This window comes from Rhincodon typus, unplaced genomic scaffold, assembly GCF_021869965.1.
Source record: "Rhincodon typus isolate 14 unplaced genomic scaffold, sRhiTyp1.1 hic_rhity00001517, whole genome shotgun sequence".
In the NCBI taxonomy this organism is placed as follows: domain Eukaryota; kingdom Metazoa; phylum Chordata; class Chondrichthyes; order Orectolobiformes; family Rhincodontidae; genus Rhincodon; species Rhincodon typus.
This window is the reverse complement of record NW_025967155.1, coordinates 1-17,316: the sequence shown is the minus strand read 5'-3', so window position 1 is coordinate 17,316 and position 17,316 is coordinate 1. Positions and strand designations below refer to the sequence as shown.

The 17,316-nt window shown below is 38.2% G+C and overlaps 1 protein-coding gene across 1 annotated transcript in view; it reads left to right on the top strand.

The window, feature by feature from the left end:
• LOC125481269 (GDNF-inducible zinc finger protein 1-like) overlaps window positions 1-15,238 on the top strand; it is a gene marked incomplete at its 3' end in the record, with an annotated part of 15,748 nt that extends 510 nt beyond the window's left edge. Inside the window, exon 2 of the mRNA XM_048592595.1 lies at window positions 13,895-15,238. Within this exon, the coding sequence (XP_048448552.1) occupies window positions 13,896-15,238 (1,343 nt within the window). The remainder of the gene's footprint in view (window positions 1-13,894) is intronic.
• Window positions 15,239-17,316: the final 2,078 nt, after the last annotated feature.

Sequence of the window (17,316 nt, the reverse complement as noted above, 5' to 3'; positions counted from 1 at the left end):
GTGTGTAATTGGTGGGTAATGGGAGGGGAGACAGCCGTGTGCAGCATTTCCAGGTGGATCAGCTTTGCTTTTGGAGGGGCGTATGTAACTGGTGGTTAATGGGAGGGGAGACAGCCGTGTGCAGCGACTCCAGGTAGATCAGCTTTGTCTTTGGAGGGGTGTGAGTAACCCGGTTTGGAAGATGAGTTCAGGAGAGATAGAAAGAGAGAGGCTCCAAAGGTTAGGCACCAGCTGCCAAGGGGATCTGCAGCAGTGGATATTTCCTTTTTTGTTAATCAATGCATCAGTATAATCATCCCTTGCTTTCTCCATTCTGCCCCTGTACCACTCCCTGCCTCCTGTCTCTCTGCCTGCTGTCCGCCCCCTTGCCCATCCTGCCACCACAAAACTTGATTTTGATTTGTTTTGTTTTGATTTGATTTGATTTATGATTGTCACATGTATCTAAGTAGAGTGAAAAGTTTTGTTTTGCGTGCAGTACAGGCAGATCATAACATACAAGGAAATGCAGATCATAGGGTGATTGAACAGAATGAGGCATATAAGGTTACGCCTGCACAGAAAGTGTACTAAAGCAAGATTTGATTTGAAATTCGAGAGGTCCCTCCAGCAGTCTAAAAACAGCGGGGAAGAAGCTGTTCTTGAATCTGTTGGTACACATGTTCAAGCTTTTTTATCTTCTGCCTGATGGAAGAGGTTGGAAGAGATTATAACCAGGGTGGGAGGAGTCTTTAATGATGTTGGCTGCCTTTTCGTGGCAGCGAGAAGTGTAGATGGAGTCTGTGGATGGAAGGTTGGCTTTTGTGATGGTTTGGGCTATGTTCACAACTTTCTGTAGTTTCTTACAGTCCTGGGCAGAGCAGTTGCCAGACCAAGCCTTGATTTGTCCTGATAGAATGCTTTCTATGAAGCATCTGTAAAAGTTGGTGAGAGTTCTTATGGACATGCTGAATTTTCTTAGCCTCCTGAGGAAGAAGAGACATTGTTATGCCTGCTTGACAGTTGAATGTACGTGAGTGATTTAGGTCAGATTCTTGGTTATTGTCACTCCTAGAAACTTGACACTCTTGACCCTGTCAACCTAGTTCCATTGATGTAACTATGGGCATGTCCTCCTTCTTGCTTCCTGAAGCCATGTAGTTTCATGTAGCTTCCTGTAGTTGGAGTTCAGACAAAATTTGGCCACACAGTCATGAGTGTACAGGGAATACAGTAGGGAGCTGAGCACGCATCTTTGTGGATCGCTGGTGTTTAGGATTGCTATGGAGGAGGTTTTGCTGTCTGTCTTCACTAATTGTGATTTATGGGTCAGGAGGTTGAGGATCTAGTTGCGAGGGCAGAGCAGAAACCTCGGTCTTGGAGTTTGGAGTTTCGTTTGGTTGGAATTATAGTTTTGAAGGCAGAGCTGTAGTTGATAAGTCAAAGCCTGACGTAGGTATCCTTATTATCCAGATGTTCCAGGGATGAGTGTAGGGCTAGGGAAATGGCATCTGCTGTGGACCTGTTGTGCCGGTAGGCAAACTGCAAGTGAGTGAAGCTGGCTGGGAGGCTAGAATTGATATCAGCCATGACTAACCTCTTGAAGCACTTCATAATTATGGAGGTCAGAGCCACCAGACAGTAGTCATTGAGGTACATTGCATGTGTTTTTTTTGGTACCAGGATTTTAGTGGTCTTCTTGAAGCAGGTGGGAACTTCAGATTGTAGCAAGGAGAGGTTAAAGATGTCAGTGAACACTCCCACCAGCTGGTCCACACAGGATCTGAGTGTACGGCTGGGGACTCCATCTGGGACAGTCACTTTCCTTGAGTTCCAGAAGGCTGATCTGATATCTGCAGCAGTGACGGAGAGAACAGGTGTGTCCAGGGCTGTCAGGGCAGGTGATGCCATTTCACTAGCCTTCTGCTCAAACCAAGTGTAAAAAGCATTGAGCACGTCAGGGAGGGATGTGTTTTTGTCCGCCTTTCTGTTCTGCTTCATTTTGTATCCCATTATGTCATGTAGGCCTTGCTACAGATGGCAGGTGTCCGTGTGGTTAGTTTGGGTCTCTAACTTAGTCCAGTATTGCCTCTTGGCCTCAGTAATGGTTTTGTGGAGGTCGTTTTGGATTTCCTGTAAAGGTCCGGGTCATCTGACTCGAACATGGCATGCCTCGTCTTCAGTAGGCAATGGATTTTCCTGTTCATCCATTGTTTCCATTCGGGGAGCATACGGATTGACTTCTTTGGCACACAGGCCTCTACGCACTTGCTAATGAAGTCCATCACTGATCTGCCTTTTCTCAGTCCATAAGTGACCGAAGATTCAACTATGTACTGTCAGGGTGCCTGGCTTTTACTATATAAAGTAGAGGCACTTCAGCCAGTGTGGGCGGAGGGTCTGAAACTTGCAACTTGTTGAGTGTCAACAGTATCATATATCTTTGCTGGCAGCCTCTCTCACTTGTAGTCTGCTCAAATCACTCATACACTGGAAATTCCTAGGAGCAGTGTCCCACAAGCAGACCAGTGGAAATGTGGTGCAAGAAGTATCTCTTAAGGAACATAGGACAAACAGTTGAAATAAGGGATAAGACATTAAAATGGAAAGCATTCGGCCAACCTGGACTGCAGTTCGCACAGGAATGAGGATGGCCTTAAACATCTTAACCAGCATCACATTCAACCCACAAAAATGAAGGGCAAACGTTTTGGGTGGCTATTGGGAGAGTTTGAACATGTTGAGAAATCAGCACATGGAATGGGAAATAACAGATTGGTAATGCACAGGTTTAGAGTTGTTTTGTTGAAACACCGCTTTTTTTCTGCTCAGTGTTGCTGCTGAGGTTTCTATTTGCTATCCCTATTCCTTGCTGCCTGCTGTGAGTTTTCCTTAAAACTCCTTCAGACTTTGTATCATATGCTTTATTATGGATTGATACAAGATACAATTGTAGCTTTTAAGATAAGAACAGAAAATACTGACAGCATTTGTGGAGAGAGAAACAGTATTAGCATTTCAGATCTGTGATATTTCATCAAAATTGAATTGATTTGTAAAATTTTACCTTTAAAAATAGATCAAAACTCTCTGCTAATGGATGATATATATTGGATAAATCAATTTGTTTGCAAAAGTACTGAAGATAGAAAATATTTAATTACTTTGCACTTGTTATTCCACATGTTAAACAGAGTTCCATCTACAGTAAAAGTGTATTCAGTGTTAAAAAGTGTTGTATTTACTTTAGAACTTTTAAAAAAAATCTAATGAATGGTCCAACCGTGCTTTTTTAAATTGATGTTTCCTAAAATAAGTGATAGTGCAGAATAAAAGGGATGAGATTAATCAGAAAGTTGTGTTTAGGTGACACCAAGTTTTAGAAGTACCAAGGAAAACAAAGACTGCACATCTGAAATAAAAACAAGAAAGTGTTGGTGAAACAGTTCAATTAACACATTTATAGAGGATAGGGAATGGGTTACCATGTTGCATGTGCGTGTATCAGAGCACATGGTGGTAACATAGTGACTTTTCTCTTTACTGATGCTAACTGATTTTTTTCCAAGTTTTTCCAATATTTTCTCCATTTTTATAATCTTTCTTAAAAAGGCCTTTAAATCAAAAAAGGTAAAGGATGACCATGTGCTTTCACAGTTTTGAATCCAAGGAAGAGTGCATTGAAAATTGAGAGAAAAAACTTTGATCACAACTGTTTAGGAAAGAGAAAAAGTATATAGAGTGACACATTTACAACTTTAGCCAGTTTCCTCAGAAGATTCTAAGTTAATTATTTCAATAAAATGGAACAAGCAAACTTGTAAAGGAGAAAAAATAAAGAAAGTCGGAGACTTGAAATGAAGAGTGTCTCGTCACTTAGATAGAAGCTTTTCTCTTTTCTGTACTGTAGTGTATCCCCAGTGTGGGATTTTGATTTTGGGAATTCAATAGAGTCTAAAATTAAGTATTTTTAATATTCTTGCATGGGACATGGATTTCTTTGACAAGGCTAACATTTGTTGCTCACCCCTAATTTCCAGTAACCTGAATGATATGCTCTGCCATTTCAGAGGGTAGTTAAGAAGCAGATGTATTGCTGTGTGTCAGATGGTGGGCATGGCAGATTTCCTTCCCTAAAGGACATGAGTGAAATATTATGGTTTTTATGATAATCAATCATGGTTACATGGTTTCCATTCAACCAGCTTCTAATTTTGGATGTGTTGAGTTCAGATTTTACCATTTGCTATGGTGGCATTCAAACCCATGTCCTCAGAACATTAGTCTCTGGCGTACTAGTCAGTGACATTATGGCTATGCCATTGTCTCTGAAACTAAGGAAAATTGGAGTCCCATTTGAAGCATAAGGCAAAGGTTTTCAATAAGATAAGTAAAATTTAAGTGCGTAGCTATAAAAGGTAATGGTAATTGAATGGAGTGGCATGAGATACTTTCTTGAAGAACCTGAAAAAGATATTTTGACAGGAGCATTAAAAGACATCAACTATTTTTTTTTAAGGCTAACATAGATACATCTTTGAAGTTGGTGAAGAGAATGAGCTGAGAGAGACTAGGCAGTGTAGTGTCAGATTATTCCAGTGAAAATCCAGCATAATGAATCAAATAACAGCCTGTTCCAGTGTAAACCTCTGTGCTTCTATGTCGGGATTTAACTATTGCCACTGCAAGAGGATTGTGGGTTTTCTGCAGCTAGGACTTGTAATATGAAGTAAGTTGATGATCAGTATAAGAATTTATAAGTTCAGATGCTCAATTTAGAAGATTATCTACACTGTGAGGTAACGGAGTGGAAGCAGAAAACCCTGGAAAATGCCTGAGTTAATGGAAGAACAGTCTTTGAATGTGCTACTAATTGCAGCACTGATGGAGGGTAGTGATCAACAAAGTTGATACGTCGTCAGTTTTTGATACTGTATTTTTAAATAGTGAAAAATGTAAAGATACATCATGATGCTGCATTATGCCAAAGTTTTGAAATGATAAAAGGCAATGTTTCACCATTACGTGAAGAACACATTTCTAGGACAACAGATAAAAAGAAATGTTACAACTTTGTTTATGAAACTCCCCCTACGGTTTTCAGTGACTGAGATGGTAACAAATATCTCAATGAATTTAGACAAAGCATAAAGAACTATTCAGAGATGGCACTGCCTGTGAAAAGAACATTTTAACTACTGTTTTCATGCCGTTTAAGCTTGTGTTTAGTTCCTGCTTAATGTGTTTCTTTTCATCACACACCGCACACATTTCAGTTGTTAACATACCTTTTTTTTGTTTGATTTACTGTCCGGGATTTCACCTAGTCACGCTGGCTCTGACTAATAAACTAGAACACTTACTTTGATGAGATGCCAAATGTCAACTTGACACCAAGTACACGGGAAATAATTTCTACCATCAAAGAATTGAAAATGATCAATAAAATGCTTAAGGAAGAGATTTTTGTTTGATCAAATTATTGATGAATTTTAAAAGTTTTTTTTAAAATCTAAGATAGTTTAGTCTCTCTTTCAGTCCTGAAGATACTAAGTGAGAGAAACAGATTGATCTTGTTTATTGAGAGCCATTGCTGAAAGGAAATTGAGTTTTTTGCTTGTACCACTGCTTTCGATTGTCTGTGAAATACTGGGGCCCACTGTGTATGGACAGGATAATGTATGCGTTTGTCTTCCCAGACAATCTTTTGATTTGCCCTCCAGGATTACTTCTGACCTCATCTGCCAATTTAAAACAATGTGGGATGTTTCCTCCAAGAGAATCCTTCTATCCCTTCAGTAATTTTGAGCATGCATTGATGGTATGACTATAATGTTTTCCTTAATTCCATTATAATTTACAGCTGTCAATAAGTGTCCATAATTAAGTAGTCTAATTTGCAGTGAAATAAACCAAAATGTGTAGCTAATGTGTCACAGAAACAGTGTCCATACCTCTAGGCTAGGGGTTTGCATTCAAGTTCCACCTACTATGGAGGTGTTTCATAATGTGTCCAACCGATTAATTAAAAATAGAACATAAGAACATAAGAACTAGGAGCAGGAGTAGGCCATCTGGCCCCCGCCATTTAATAAGATCATGGCTGATCTTTGAGACTCAGCTCCACTTACCCGCCCACTCACCATAACCCTTAATTCCTTTACTGGTCAAAAATTTATCTAGCCTTGCCTTAAACACATGCAGTGAGGTAGCTTCAACCACTTCACTGGGCAGGGAATTCCACAGATTCACAACCCTTTGGGTGAAGAAGTTCCTCCTGACCTCAGTCCTACATCTGCTTCCCTTTATTTTGAGGCGATGCCCCCTAGTCCTAGTTTCGCCTGCTAGCGGAAACAACCTCCCTGCCTCCACTTTGTCTATTCCCTTCATAATCTTATACGTTTCTATAAGATCTCCCCTCATTCTTCTGAATTCCAATGAGTATAAGCCCAGTCTACTCAGTCTGTCCTCATAATCCAACCCTCTCAACTCTGCAATCAACTGAGTGAATCTCCTCTGCACCCGCTCCAGTGCTAGTATATCTCTTCTCAAGTAAGGAGACCAAAACTGCACACAGTACTCCAGGTGTGCCCTCACCAGGACCCTATTCAACTGCAGCATAGCCTCCCTGTTTTTAAACTCCCTCCCTTGAGCAATAGCAGACAAAATTCCATTTGCCTTTTTAATCACCTGCTGCACCTGCAATCCCACCTTCAGCAATTCATGCACAAGGACACCCAAGTCCCTTTGCACAACAGCGTGCTGCAATTTTTTACCATTTAAAACATAGTCCATTTGCTGTTATTCCTACCAAAATGGATGACTTCACACTTATCAACATTGTACTCCATCTGCCAGACCTTTGCCCACTCACTTAGACTATCTATATCCCTCTGCAGACTTTGTGTCTTCTGCACACTTTGCTCTACCGCTCACCTTAGTGTCATCTGCAAATTTTGACACACCACACTTAGTCCCCAACTCCAAATCGTCTATGTAAATTGTAAACAATTGCGGCCCCAACACTGATCCCTGAGGCACACCACTAGCCACTGACCGCCAACCAGAAAAACACCCATTTACCCCTACTCTTTGCTTTCTACTGGTCAACCAATCCTCTATCCGTGCCAATATATTACCTGTAATACCGTGCAACTTTATCTTATGTAGCAGCCTTTAGTGTGGCACCTTGTCAAATGCCTTCTGGAAATCCAGATACACCACATCCACAGGTTCCCCATTGTCCACCATGCAAGTAATGTCCTCAAAGAGTTCCACCAGATTAGTTAAACATGACCTACCCTTCATGAACCCATGCTGGGTGTTCCCAATGGGACAATTTACATCCAGATGTCTTGCTATTTCTTCCTTAATGATAGATTCAAGCATTTTCCCCACTACTGAAGTTAAGCTAACAGGCCTATAGTTACCTGCTTTTTGTCTACTTCCTTATTTAAACAGTGGCATCACATTGGCTGTTTTCCAATCTGCGGGAACCACCCCAGAGTCCAGTGAATTTAGGTACATAAAGAAAGATAAAACAAAATAGTTTGCATCATTTTTTTTAAGCAAAATGCAAACTTTTAGCAAGAACTTTTAATATGAAGATTAAAGCTGACATATATTACATTGTGTGGAACTGCATTAGTTCTAGTTTGATTTCTAACCATGGAGTTCTTAGCTTTTTGCTGAGGAATGATGCAATACCCAGCAGACAGCACACGGCTGTTTGGTACTTGCCATGCATGCAAACTAATCATATGTATATGAAACAAAAGCAAACTTCTGAGGTTTGCTAAAATAAATCAAAGAACTGCAGATGCAGTAAATCTGAGAGAAAAATAGAAATTGCTGGGGGAACTCGGCAGGTTTGGCAGCATCTGTGGAGAGAAAGTAGAATTAACATTTCGCAACTAGCGACTCTTCTTCAGAACAGTTCTGAAGAAGGGTCACTGGACTTGAAAAGCTCAGACTGCTCCTCTCCACAAATGCTGCCAGACCCGCTGGTTGCACAGACGGAGTTTTGAATAAACAATCTTTTAGCATCATCTTTGAAGGGGGACCTTGAAAGAAAGAAAGAATAGAAACCAGGGCCAACTTGCTCCTATTTTCTGGGTTTATGCGCCTCCGTGTAAGAAACAGATGTTCCTCCAAATCCATATCAAGCAAATGGCAAACGTATGAAAGAAAAACAGAAATTGTGGAGAAACTCAGCAGGTCTGGCAGCATTTGTGGAGAGAAGCAGTCTTAGCTTTTCAAGTCTAGTGACCCAGTGTTAACTCTGCTTTCTCTCCACAGATGCTGCCAAACCTGCTGATTTTTCCCAGCAATTTCTGTTTTTCTTTCAGACGTTTGCCGTTTGCTTGATATGGATTTGGAGGGACATCTGTTTCTTATACTGAGTCGCGGAAACCCAGAGAATAGGAACAAGTTGGCCCTGGCTTCTATTCTTTCTTTCAAGGTACCCTTCAAAGATGATGCTAAAAGATTGTTTATTCAAAACTCCACCTGTGCACCCAAAGCTCATCTTGTCTGCTCAGACGAATGCACATGGTTGTAGCAATTTTTTGAAAAAGAACGGTGAAATCTCAACATGTCTAAAAGTTGTTCATAGGTGAGCCAAGCCTCAGGGGTGTCATGTTTGTGCTCTCAGTGGAGAACAATGAGTTTTCAATTTTAAAAAGGAAGAACAGATAATTTTGTTGGTTGCAACTTCCTGCCTATTCACACTGAAGCCTAAGTTAAATACACAAACAAAATATCTGACTTGAATACAGGAATTTTTAGAAAATAACAGAATTGTTTAATTTTATGAATTTTAACCTGTAAAAAGTTTCTGAGTATACAAGTAACTGAAGGTGGTACACAGTGATCTGGTACTCCACTGCTATGCCATTAGGAAAATCTTACCAACTGCCTTACAGAGAAAAACCTTCAGCTTTATTAACAAGAAGATCCAAATAATTTTTATATCTGGTAAGTTCATTCCCAATTTACACGTTATATACTTTTTAATAACCAAAGCATATAATTTGATATAAATTACTCATCACTTTATAGAATATTAATTTGAACATACAGACTTTGCTGTCAATTTCCAAAAGCCAGTTTTTATTCATTGGTTATTATTCAGATCAGGAAGCTTATCATGCTTATGATCAATATAAATTCAATATTTCAGTCTTCCTATCTTCACAGATTGATATCTATACCGAGAAAACTCACCCGTGAGAAGAGAAGGACTGATGGCAAATCCGAAGTGCAATGGAATTAACCCTTTTGAGGAGTTTACATCCAGTACAATACATTGGGAGGAAGACCTCTCCAAGGCAGAAACCTGTACAGTCACTTTCAGTTGAGGATGACGTTTCAGCCTGTAGGGGATTAGGGTTGCAGTCAACCCAGCAAGATGTTCAACAATAATATCCTGAAGTACGTTGAGACTTGGGATATTATATCTGTGTCTCCATCCTGAATGCTACTTTATGTAGCTACTTGAAATCAAATTTCAGCGCATCACAAACATCCAGATAGATGATCAAGTTTACTTTGTAGTCAGATGTGTGATCAGCTATGACATTAAATGCTCTGCAAGACAACGATTAGACTTGTCAAACGTATAGCCTAAGATATCACTATAACTGACAATGTTACTATAATCTTGAGGAAGTACAGTTTCATGCCATAGAGAAAAGTAAAACTTGTTTTTAAAAATTCACATGATTTGCTGTTGCCAACTTGGCTTGCCTTGGTTGGTAGCACTCTAGAATCAAAAGGTTGTAAATCAAGCATGTAATTTAGGCTAATGTTTCAGTGCTCTGCCATGAAGTACTGCAGTTCTAATCTCAAATGCCTGTTCGGCTGGGTGTAAATGTTACCATGCCACATTACCTCTGTTAATTTCTTCTTTCAAACCAACACATCAAAAATAGAATACTTTGTCATTTATTTGCCATTTATGAGGCCACATCTAATGCAAATTGGCTGCTGCATTTGCCTGAAAAGCAGTGAATTAGCCTGAAAACATTTTGGGATGCCCTGAGAACATAAAGCACTAAAAAAAAAGTTTCTTTCCTCCTTTGAAGTCACCTTTTGAATTCACCTTTTGAATTGTTTTGATTTTTGCATTAATGTATTAAAGTAATTGATTTTGTTAACTTTTAACTTTGCAAAATAAACTACTGAATTTCATCATTCAAGTTCCCTGTTCAGTTTCTTCCTTCAGTGTTGATAGTTAATTTAAGATATAGAAAGGATATCTCTGCCAATCACTCTACTTCCTACTAAACACTCTACACATTGTAGTGCAACTTCGTCTCTTGTCTTTGAGGTATTTGTTTTGAACTTTTGTAACTTAGGTATGAAAATATAAATATATAACACTGATCAATTCTTGTAATCTATATTGGTGTGCCAAAAATACAGTTAAACACATGGTGTCTGTTTTATATTGGTACCTTGTATTTAAATAAACCATGGACTCATTTGTATTAGTACTCATGATATGATAAAGGAGGATGGTATTTTATAAAAGAAACATACGGTACAATGTGTTGAATATCTCCCTGGGAATACTCAAGCAGTTAGTATTTTATCTCTGCTTCTACACTCTTTGTTTCTTCCTGTTACTATCTCTGTCCTTCCACTACATTCATCTTTTTTCTCTCTCTCCTGCTAAGTAACAATGTTTCCCCATGTAGTTACTGTGTGGTTCTTGTGCAGTTTTCTCAGGGAATGCACTTATAATGGCCGCCTATGCAAGCAGATGAGATATTTGCTGTAATTGAGAGATTATTGAATAAGTACACCAGAATGGGTTGAGAAAGAAGATCTGGAACTTGTGGAAAGGACTGTTGCTTTTTGAAGCAAACACTAAGTTGTAATGTGGAAGAGCTGCATTTAATGGTTATTAAGTTGTGTATGTGGGAAGTTCTAGAAATACCAGAGCAATTGCAGTTTAATGTGGAACTTTTAAAGTTACTGTAATTTTAGTTTGCAAGTGTGGAGAGAAGGGACAGACTGGAGAAATCAGAATGCCTTTGGAAATGTGTTGAGGGTGGTTAGAGGAATCACTGCAAGAAATCTGGAGATTGTGGTCAAGGAGGATGCTTAATTGCAATTTTTATATTCTGTCAACAAACTATTAGTGCTGGAGGATTTTTGCTTTCTTAATTCAACTTGTTAAATTTAAAGACCTGGTACCTGCCACATTTCAGTAACTAGATAATGTAAATATTTATGAAAAAAAGGAGGAAGTCTTCGTTCTTTGTTCGCTTTCAAAATTCACTTTTAAAACCTCAGGTTGAAGCAAGATACTACCAATGTGGATAAATCAGTTGTGAAGACATCAGACGAGACTTGATGTTAACTCTTTCAGTTTCTATGGATGCTGCCAGACCTGCTAAGTTTCTCCAGCATTCTTTTATGTTTATTTCAGATTTTCAATATCTGCAGTATTTTGCAATTATTGACCTGAAACATTAATTCTTTTCCTCTCTCCACAGATGCAACCTTTTGGGCTGAGTATTTTTGGCCATTTTTGTTTTCACTTCTGCCTATCCCTCCTGTGCGTCTCGTTTATGATCTTTCTGGAATTTAAACATCAGTATCCTTAATTAGTCACCTGAAGCCCCATTCACACTCAATACACACAAAACCTTACTGCTTCAAAAAAATATAAATTTTGACTGATCAGCCTTTTGAAATTAGTCCTCAAGTTTTCCTTAAATTAGTTTTCAAAAATAACCAAATTGAATATGATAGGTGTGAGAGCACAGTAAATAATTAAATGTTAAACTGCTCAATATACAACTTTAGTCCATGAGATCTACTTTCAGTTTAGTATCACCATTCAAAAATATCAAACCTAAACCTAGCCTTCCTTTCCTGACACCCAATAGGAACAGAACGTTTACCCAATAACGCACCAATTGAGTGTTAGTTGGCTTACAAAGTCTTTAACAAATGTAAATTTATATGAACAAAATTGACCTGATAAAACACTTAAATTTATCATTTGCAATTTGCAAATTTCCATAAATTTCCTAAGCCTCATATGGTTCAGAAAACATTTTTAAGCTGCATTTTTGGAGAAGTCTGTAAGTGACTAAAAAGCAACTACATTCTTGACAAATTCTTCTAACCGCAGACAATGAAATCATGATTATGGACACTGTCTACCTGAGAAACTCATAACAAAAAAACAGTTGTTAATAAGTAATATAAATGTATTTATTTGCCTGACCATAGTTTCAAGAATTCATCCTATTTGGAAATCTTTTGAAAACATTTGAACCCCCACACGAAGGCATGATCATGCACTGATACGTAAATTATATGGAGAAAAGTTCTGCGAACTGCACATATTCAGCATGCACTGATGTAATTGAAATCTTGTCCAGCTGCAGTGACTCAATATTCAGTGATGCTCAGGCATTAGGAAGAGCCTGAGAGCTTCAAGCAAAAGCTTTATTCAACGTTTGAAAAGACACATTAATTCAGTGCTTTGATGTAATCATGTTATTATGAAATATATTATTTTGTTTAAAGCTTTACTTTGGACATTATACATTTCCTGGAATAAAATGCAGATTAACTTTGTTTTCGAAAATTTTTGGTCCTGTTGGTTCATGAAAATATAGCAAAGTGTTTATATAAAGACTGGCTACACCTGTCAGTCATAATACAATTGGTAGTAGTCTCACCTTTGAGTAGTCGCAAGGCTATGGGTTCAAGAACCACACCAGGGAGTTTGAGAGCAGAAGTATAAGTTGACAGTCTAGAGTCAAGTGTGAAAACTGTAAATCAGAGCTGCATTCTTTTAAATCTGTCCTATGTGATGGTAAAAGATGGTATACTCCTTGTTTTGGTGAAGAGCAGAAGTGTTATCCTTGGTGTCCTGGTCAATATTTATCTGTCAAACAGTATCACAAAAAATGATCTGGTCATTAACACATTGTAGTATGCAGGAGTTTGTTGTGTGCATATTAGCTGTTGCATTTCCCTGCATTGCAAAGTGTCTGTAATTCTCAAGGAGATCATTGGCTGTAAAGTGCTTTGGGATGTCTGGTGGTTGTGAACTGCACAATTGCAAACAAAGCTTCCTTTTCCATGGATTATATAATGATTTTCAGTGTTGCATGTCAATATAAAATGTTATAACAAAAATGTGCTGCAAGAATTTGGATTTTAGGATGGGGATTGTGTGCTATATGCTAAAAGATTTGTGAAATGTACTGAACATTCAGAAAGAAAGGGAAAATGACATAGAAAATGTCAATACAATATACCATAAGGAGAACAGAAAGCACCAGCTCAACGTGATGTTAACTAGCATCATGTGAAATTGATATGTACATGTAGTCGCTGTAGCAAAGACTAGATTGTGGCACCATAGTTATTTTATTTTCCTTTTCCAGCAGCTGGAAATCAAAACTAATTGAACATAGCACTCCTTCCTTGAGTGATGAAAATGTCAGATTAAAGTATGCACAGAAAGTAACACAGTGCCATGGTATTTATAATTAATTGTCCATCAATACCGCATTTGACGACAACTGATTCAATCCAGACATTTTCAGATTGGGATCTCCAGATTCGGTGGGATTCATAAATTAATCTTATGGATTCCAAAAATAATTCTCGTGCCTTACACCCATTGCTTTGTTGTGTTACATTGTTTTTAGGAAGTTAGTCCAGCAATTTTGAACATTGTAAATCTCTAAATTGTTAAAATAAGTTAAAAGTTTTTTTTTATATTTAGGAGTAGTCTCCTTATACCTTTTAATATAATGAATCTACGAAAAGCAGCAGAAAAATAAGGGAGATAATGTAGATATTTTTCCTATCTAAGTTTATAGTTTTTAAATATTCTGTTTCATTTCACTTTTATATTTTTCTGTTTCTATTTCAAAAGGATGAATCCATACAAAGTTACCATGGAATCAAAGGCTGCTGCTTCAAATCTTCTGAATGCATTGCATTCTTTCTATCAACTTGGCCATCTCTGTGATGTGACTGTCCATACAGAGCACCTTGGCGTTCAAGAAGAGTTTGCAGTCCACAGAGCAGTGCTGGCTGCCTCTAGCAATTACTTCAGAGAAATATTCCTCAGGGATGAACTGTCTGAGATAAAGGAAACAACGGTCACATTGCAGGATATTTACACTGAGGATTTTACCTCTTTTTTAGAATTTGTGTACACAGCAAAAATGGAGATTGAGCCTCAGAAAGTATACCGAATGCAGGATGTTGCTGAAAGACTGGAATGTAAAGATCTTGTTGAAGCCTGCGAGCATCTGAAAGGTGAGCTATCGGAGAAGAACTCGGATATGAAAGAGCAAGTTCGCCAAGAATACCAGTTTGCTGATAAACCTAAAAATGCTTGGAATACAACAAACTCACGGCATCTGGACAGTCAGGAGATAGAGAGTTCATCCAGGATTGTTGCTACACCAATGAAAAATAGACTTTGGAACAGACTATCAAAAAAGAAAACCTTGGATACTGGCCAACCACAGGTGGAACACTGCAAACAACAGGGAAGTGCAAAGGAACTTACTGAGTCAATCGCTGTCATTGATCCTAGCACAGGAATGGTCAAATCAACTAACTATACCACAGAAGAGATGAACGAAGAAGATGCAGATACTGCTGGTGATCTTGGTCAAAAAAGTGATTGTAAAACTGATTCAATAAGCCAGGCAGAATCCCAAAAAACGCGAATTGTGATCAAGAAATTGCACTGTCTGGGAGATGAACATGAAATACATGATGAGTTTGGCTCAGAGAGTAGCGAGCTGAAAAAAATTACCAGGAGCATGTCCAAGCGCTTACCTCAGAGTTACACTTGTGACAAATGTCACCAGATTTTTCAATTCTTAAAACCATATCAAACTCACATGAGTATTGAGCATGACATTACTATTGTCATAAAGTATAGCTGCAGTATGTGTTCTCAGCTTTTTTCCAATCATCAGAACCTAAGGCAGCACAGACTGACTGTTCACAACAATGAGCGCCCCTTTGCTTGTTCGCTGTGCGACAAGCGATTTAAGCGGCAAAAGGACATCAATGACCATGTTAGGAGAGTGCATGAGAAGAGAAGGACTCCTCAGACCTGTCCTTATTGTGACAAAATTATTAGTTCAAAATGTGGACTCACTGTTCACATCAGAACACATACTGGTGAAAAACCGTATAAATGCCAGTTTTGTCCAGCAAGCTTTGCTCAACGATCTGCTTACAACACTCACGTGAGGTATTATCAATTTTTATGCATAATGCTTTCAGAACTGATGTGTTTCTTTATATTATATAAAAGCCTCCAAATTGGATTTTTTAAAGGAAGCTGAAATCAAGGCTAGTATTAAATATTGTTCTTAATTATGCTAGAAAAATATGTTGCATAATATAAACAGAAAATACTAGAAATACTTAACAAGTCAGTAGCATCTATGAAGTGGGGAACAGAGTTAATGTTTCTTCACATTGCCCTTTTGTCAAATATTTGCTTAGTATTTACATCATTTTCTGTTTTTACTCTAAATAAATTTCCAGAATCCATAGTATTTTGCTTTTACAGAAGTATATAGAAGCTAGTAATAAACCAATTTGTTTTAGTTCACTCACCAGATGTGGATATCTCAACATTTATACAGTTGACAGCTTGTGTGGTTATACTTTCAGTGGGATTCATCAGTTAGTATTCCATTGATAGCAGAATTTGAAATAATATTGATGTATCATTCCAAACCTATGCATTCTAGATGGTGAGAGAATGGAATGCACTGCCTGGAACTATAGTGAAGGCAAGTTTAATTGAGCCACTCAAGGACTTGATGTGGGGAAAAAGCAGGAAATCGGCACTAGACAATAGAGCTGGTGCCAGCTGAATGGCCTGCTGTACCATAATAATTCTATGATACTGTGAATGCCAAGTCATGAATGTTTTTTGACGAAATAGAGCACCATATGGTTACATGTCATTAAAACAAATTACTACTTCATCGTTGAGTTTGCTGTTGCTTACCTTTTGTTTATTATGAAGTCAGAAAGAAAATTGCATTACAATAATTTACAAGAAATCAGCTGGAATTTGTTATGTTACCAAAAAACGGGGAAGAAGTGGCATTCTGGTAATGTCACTGGACTAGTAATTCTGAATCCAGGCTAATGTTCTAGGAGCATGGGTCTGATCTAATCATGACAGGTTGTGAAATTTGAATTCAATAAAAATTGGGAATTTTAAAACAAACTAACCTAATGGCAACCATGTAACCATTGTCGTTTGTCATAAAACCCCATCTGGTGCACTTTTTGCTTTCCTTAACAGGTCTCCAGACACAGCAATGATTTGGGATAGGCAATAAATGCTGGTCTAACGTCAACACCAACACCAACGTCAAATAAAAAATTTTTTAAATGAGTTTTCACAGCAAGTAAGCTCTGGTTTCAATTGGATTCCAGAGTTGACTTAAATTCCCATTCTAATGCTATTAAACAAAGCAATGTTTTTGAGACTTGATTACTGATTGGAGAACAAAATGAGTGCACCAAGTAAAGAATGCAAAGTGTTTTACATTTTTAGTGACATGTGTGCCAAAAAGCCTAAGGCCATATCCTGCTGGAACAGGCCATTTGCAGCGTAGAGCATTCATTAACCTTTCTCCCTCATTCTTTAATTCAAAGTTTTGGTACTATAACTTTCTGGACGTGCAAGCTGGTACTGGTGAAGCTGATGGGATCTGTGGAAGTTGAGCTCCTTGTGGAGCCAACAGTTTGATTCCTCAATCAAGGGATTTTGGAATTAAGAAAGAATCAAGAAAACAAAGGAGGGTCAATTTAGCATAAGATCAGATACAGAAAGTGAAATAAAGGTAGGAGAAAGCAAAATTATATTCAGAGATGGAGAATAAAAAGGAATAGGTGAAAAGAAGATAAAATGAACATTTAACATATTTTTATATTTCACGAAGCCAATGACTACCTGCAGGAATTAATTTGAGCACCTGAAATTGTTTCTTTCTGAGCCAGAGAGACTCACTGGAATTGCATTAACAGTTACAATGCCATGAATCTATTGAGTATAGATTGTTTCACTTTGCTAAACAGTGCCTTCAGCAAAGTGGTTCACAGGCCCAATCCAATAGGGAAGGAAAGAGAGATAACAAGGTGTAGAGCTGGATGAACACAGCAGGCCAAGCAGCATCAGAGGAGCAGGAAAGCTGAAGTTTTGGGCCTAGACCCTTCTTCAGAAAAGGAAAGACGTTGGTTATTTTGGATTGTTTTGAAGTAACAGAACCCTTAATTTAGATATCCAACATAATGTATTAATAT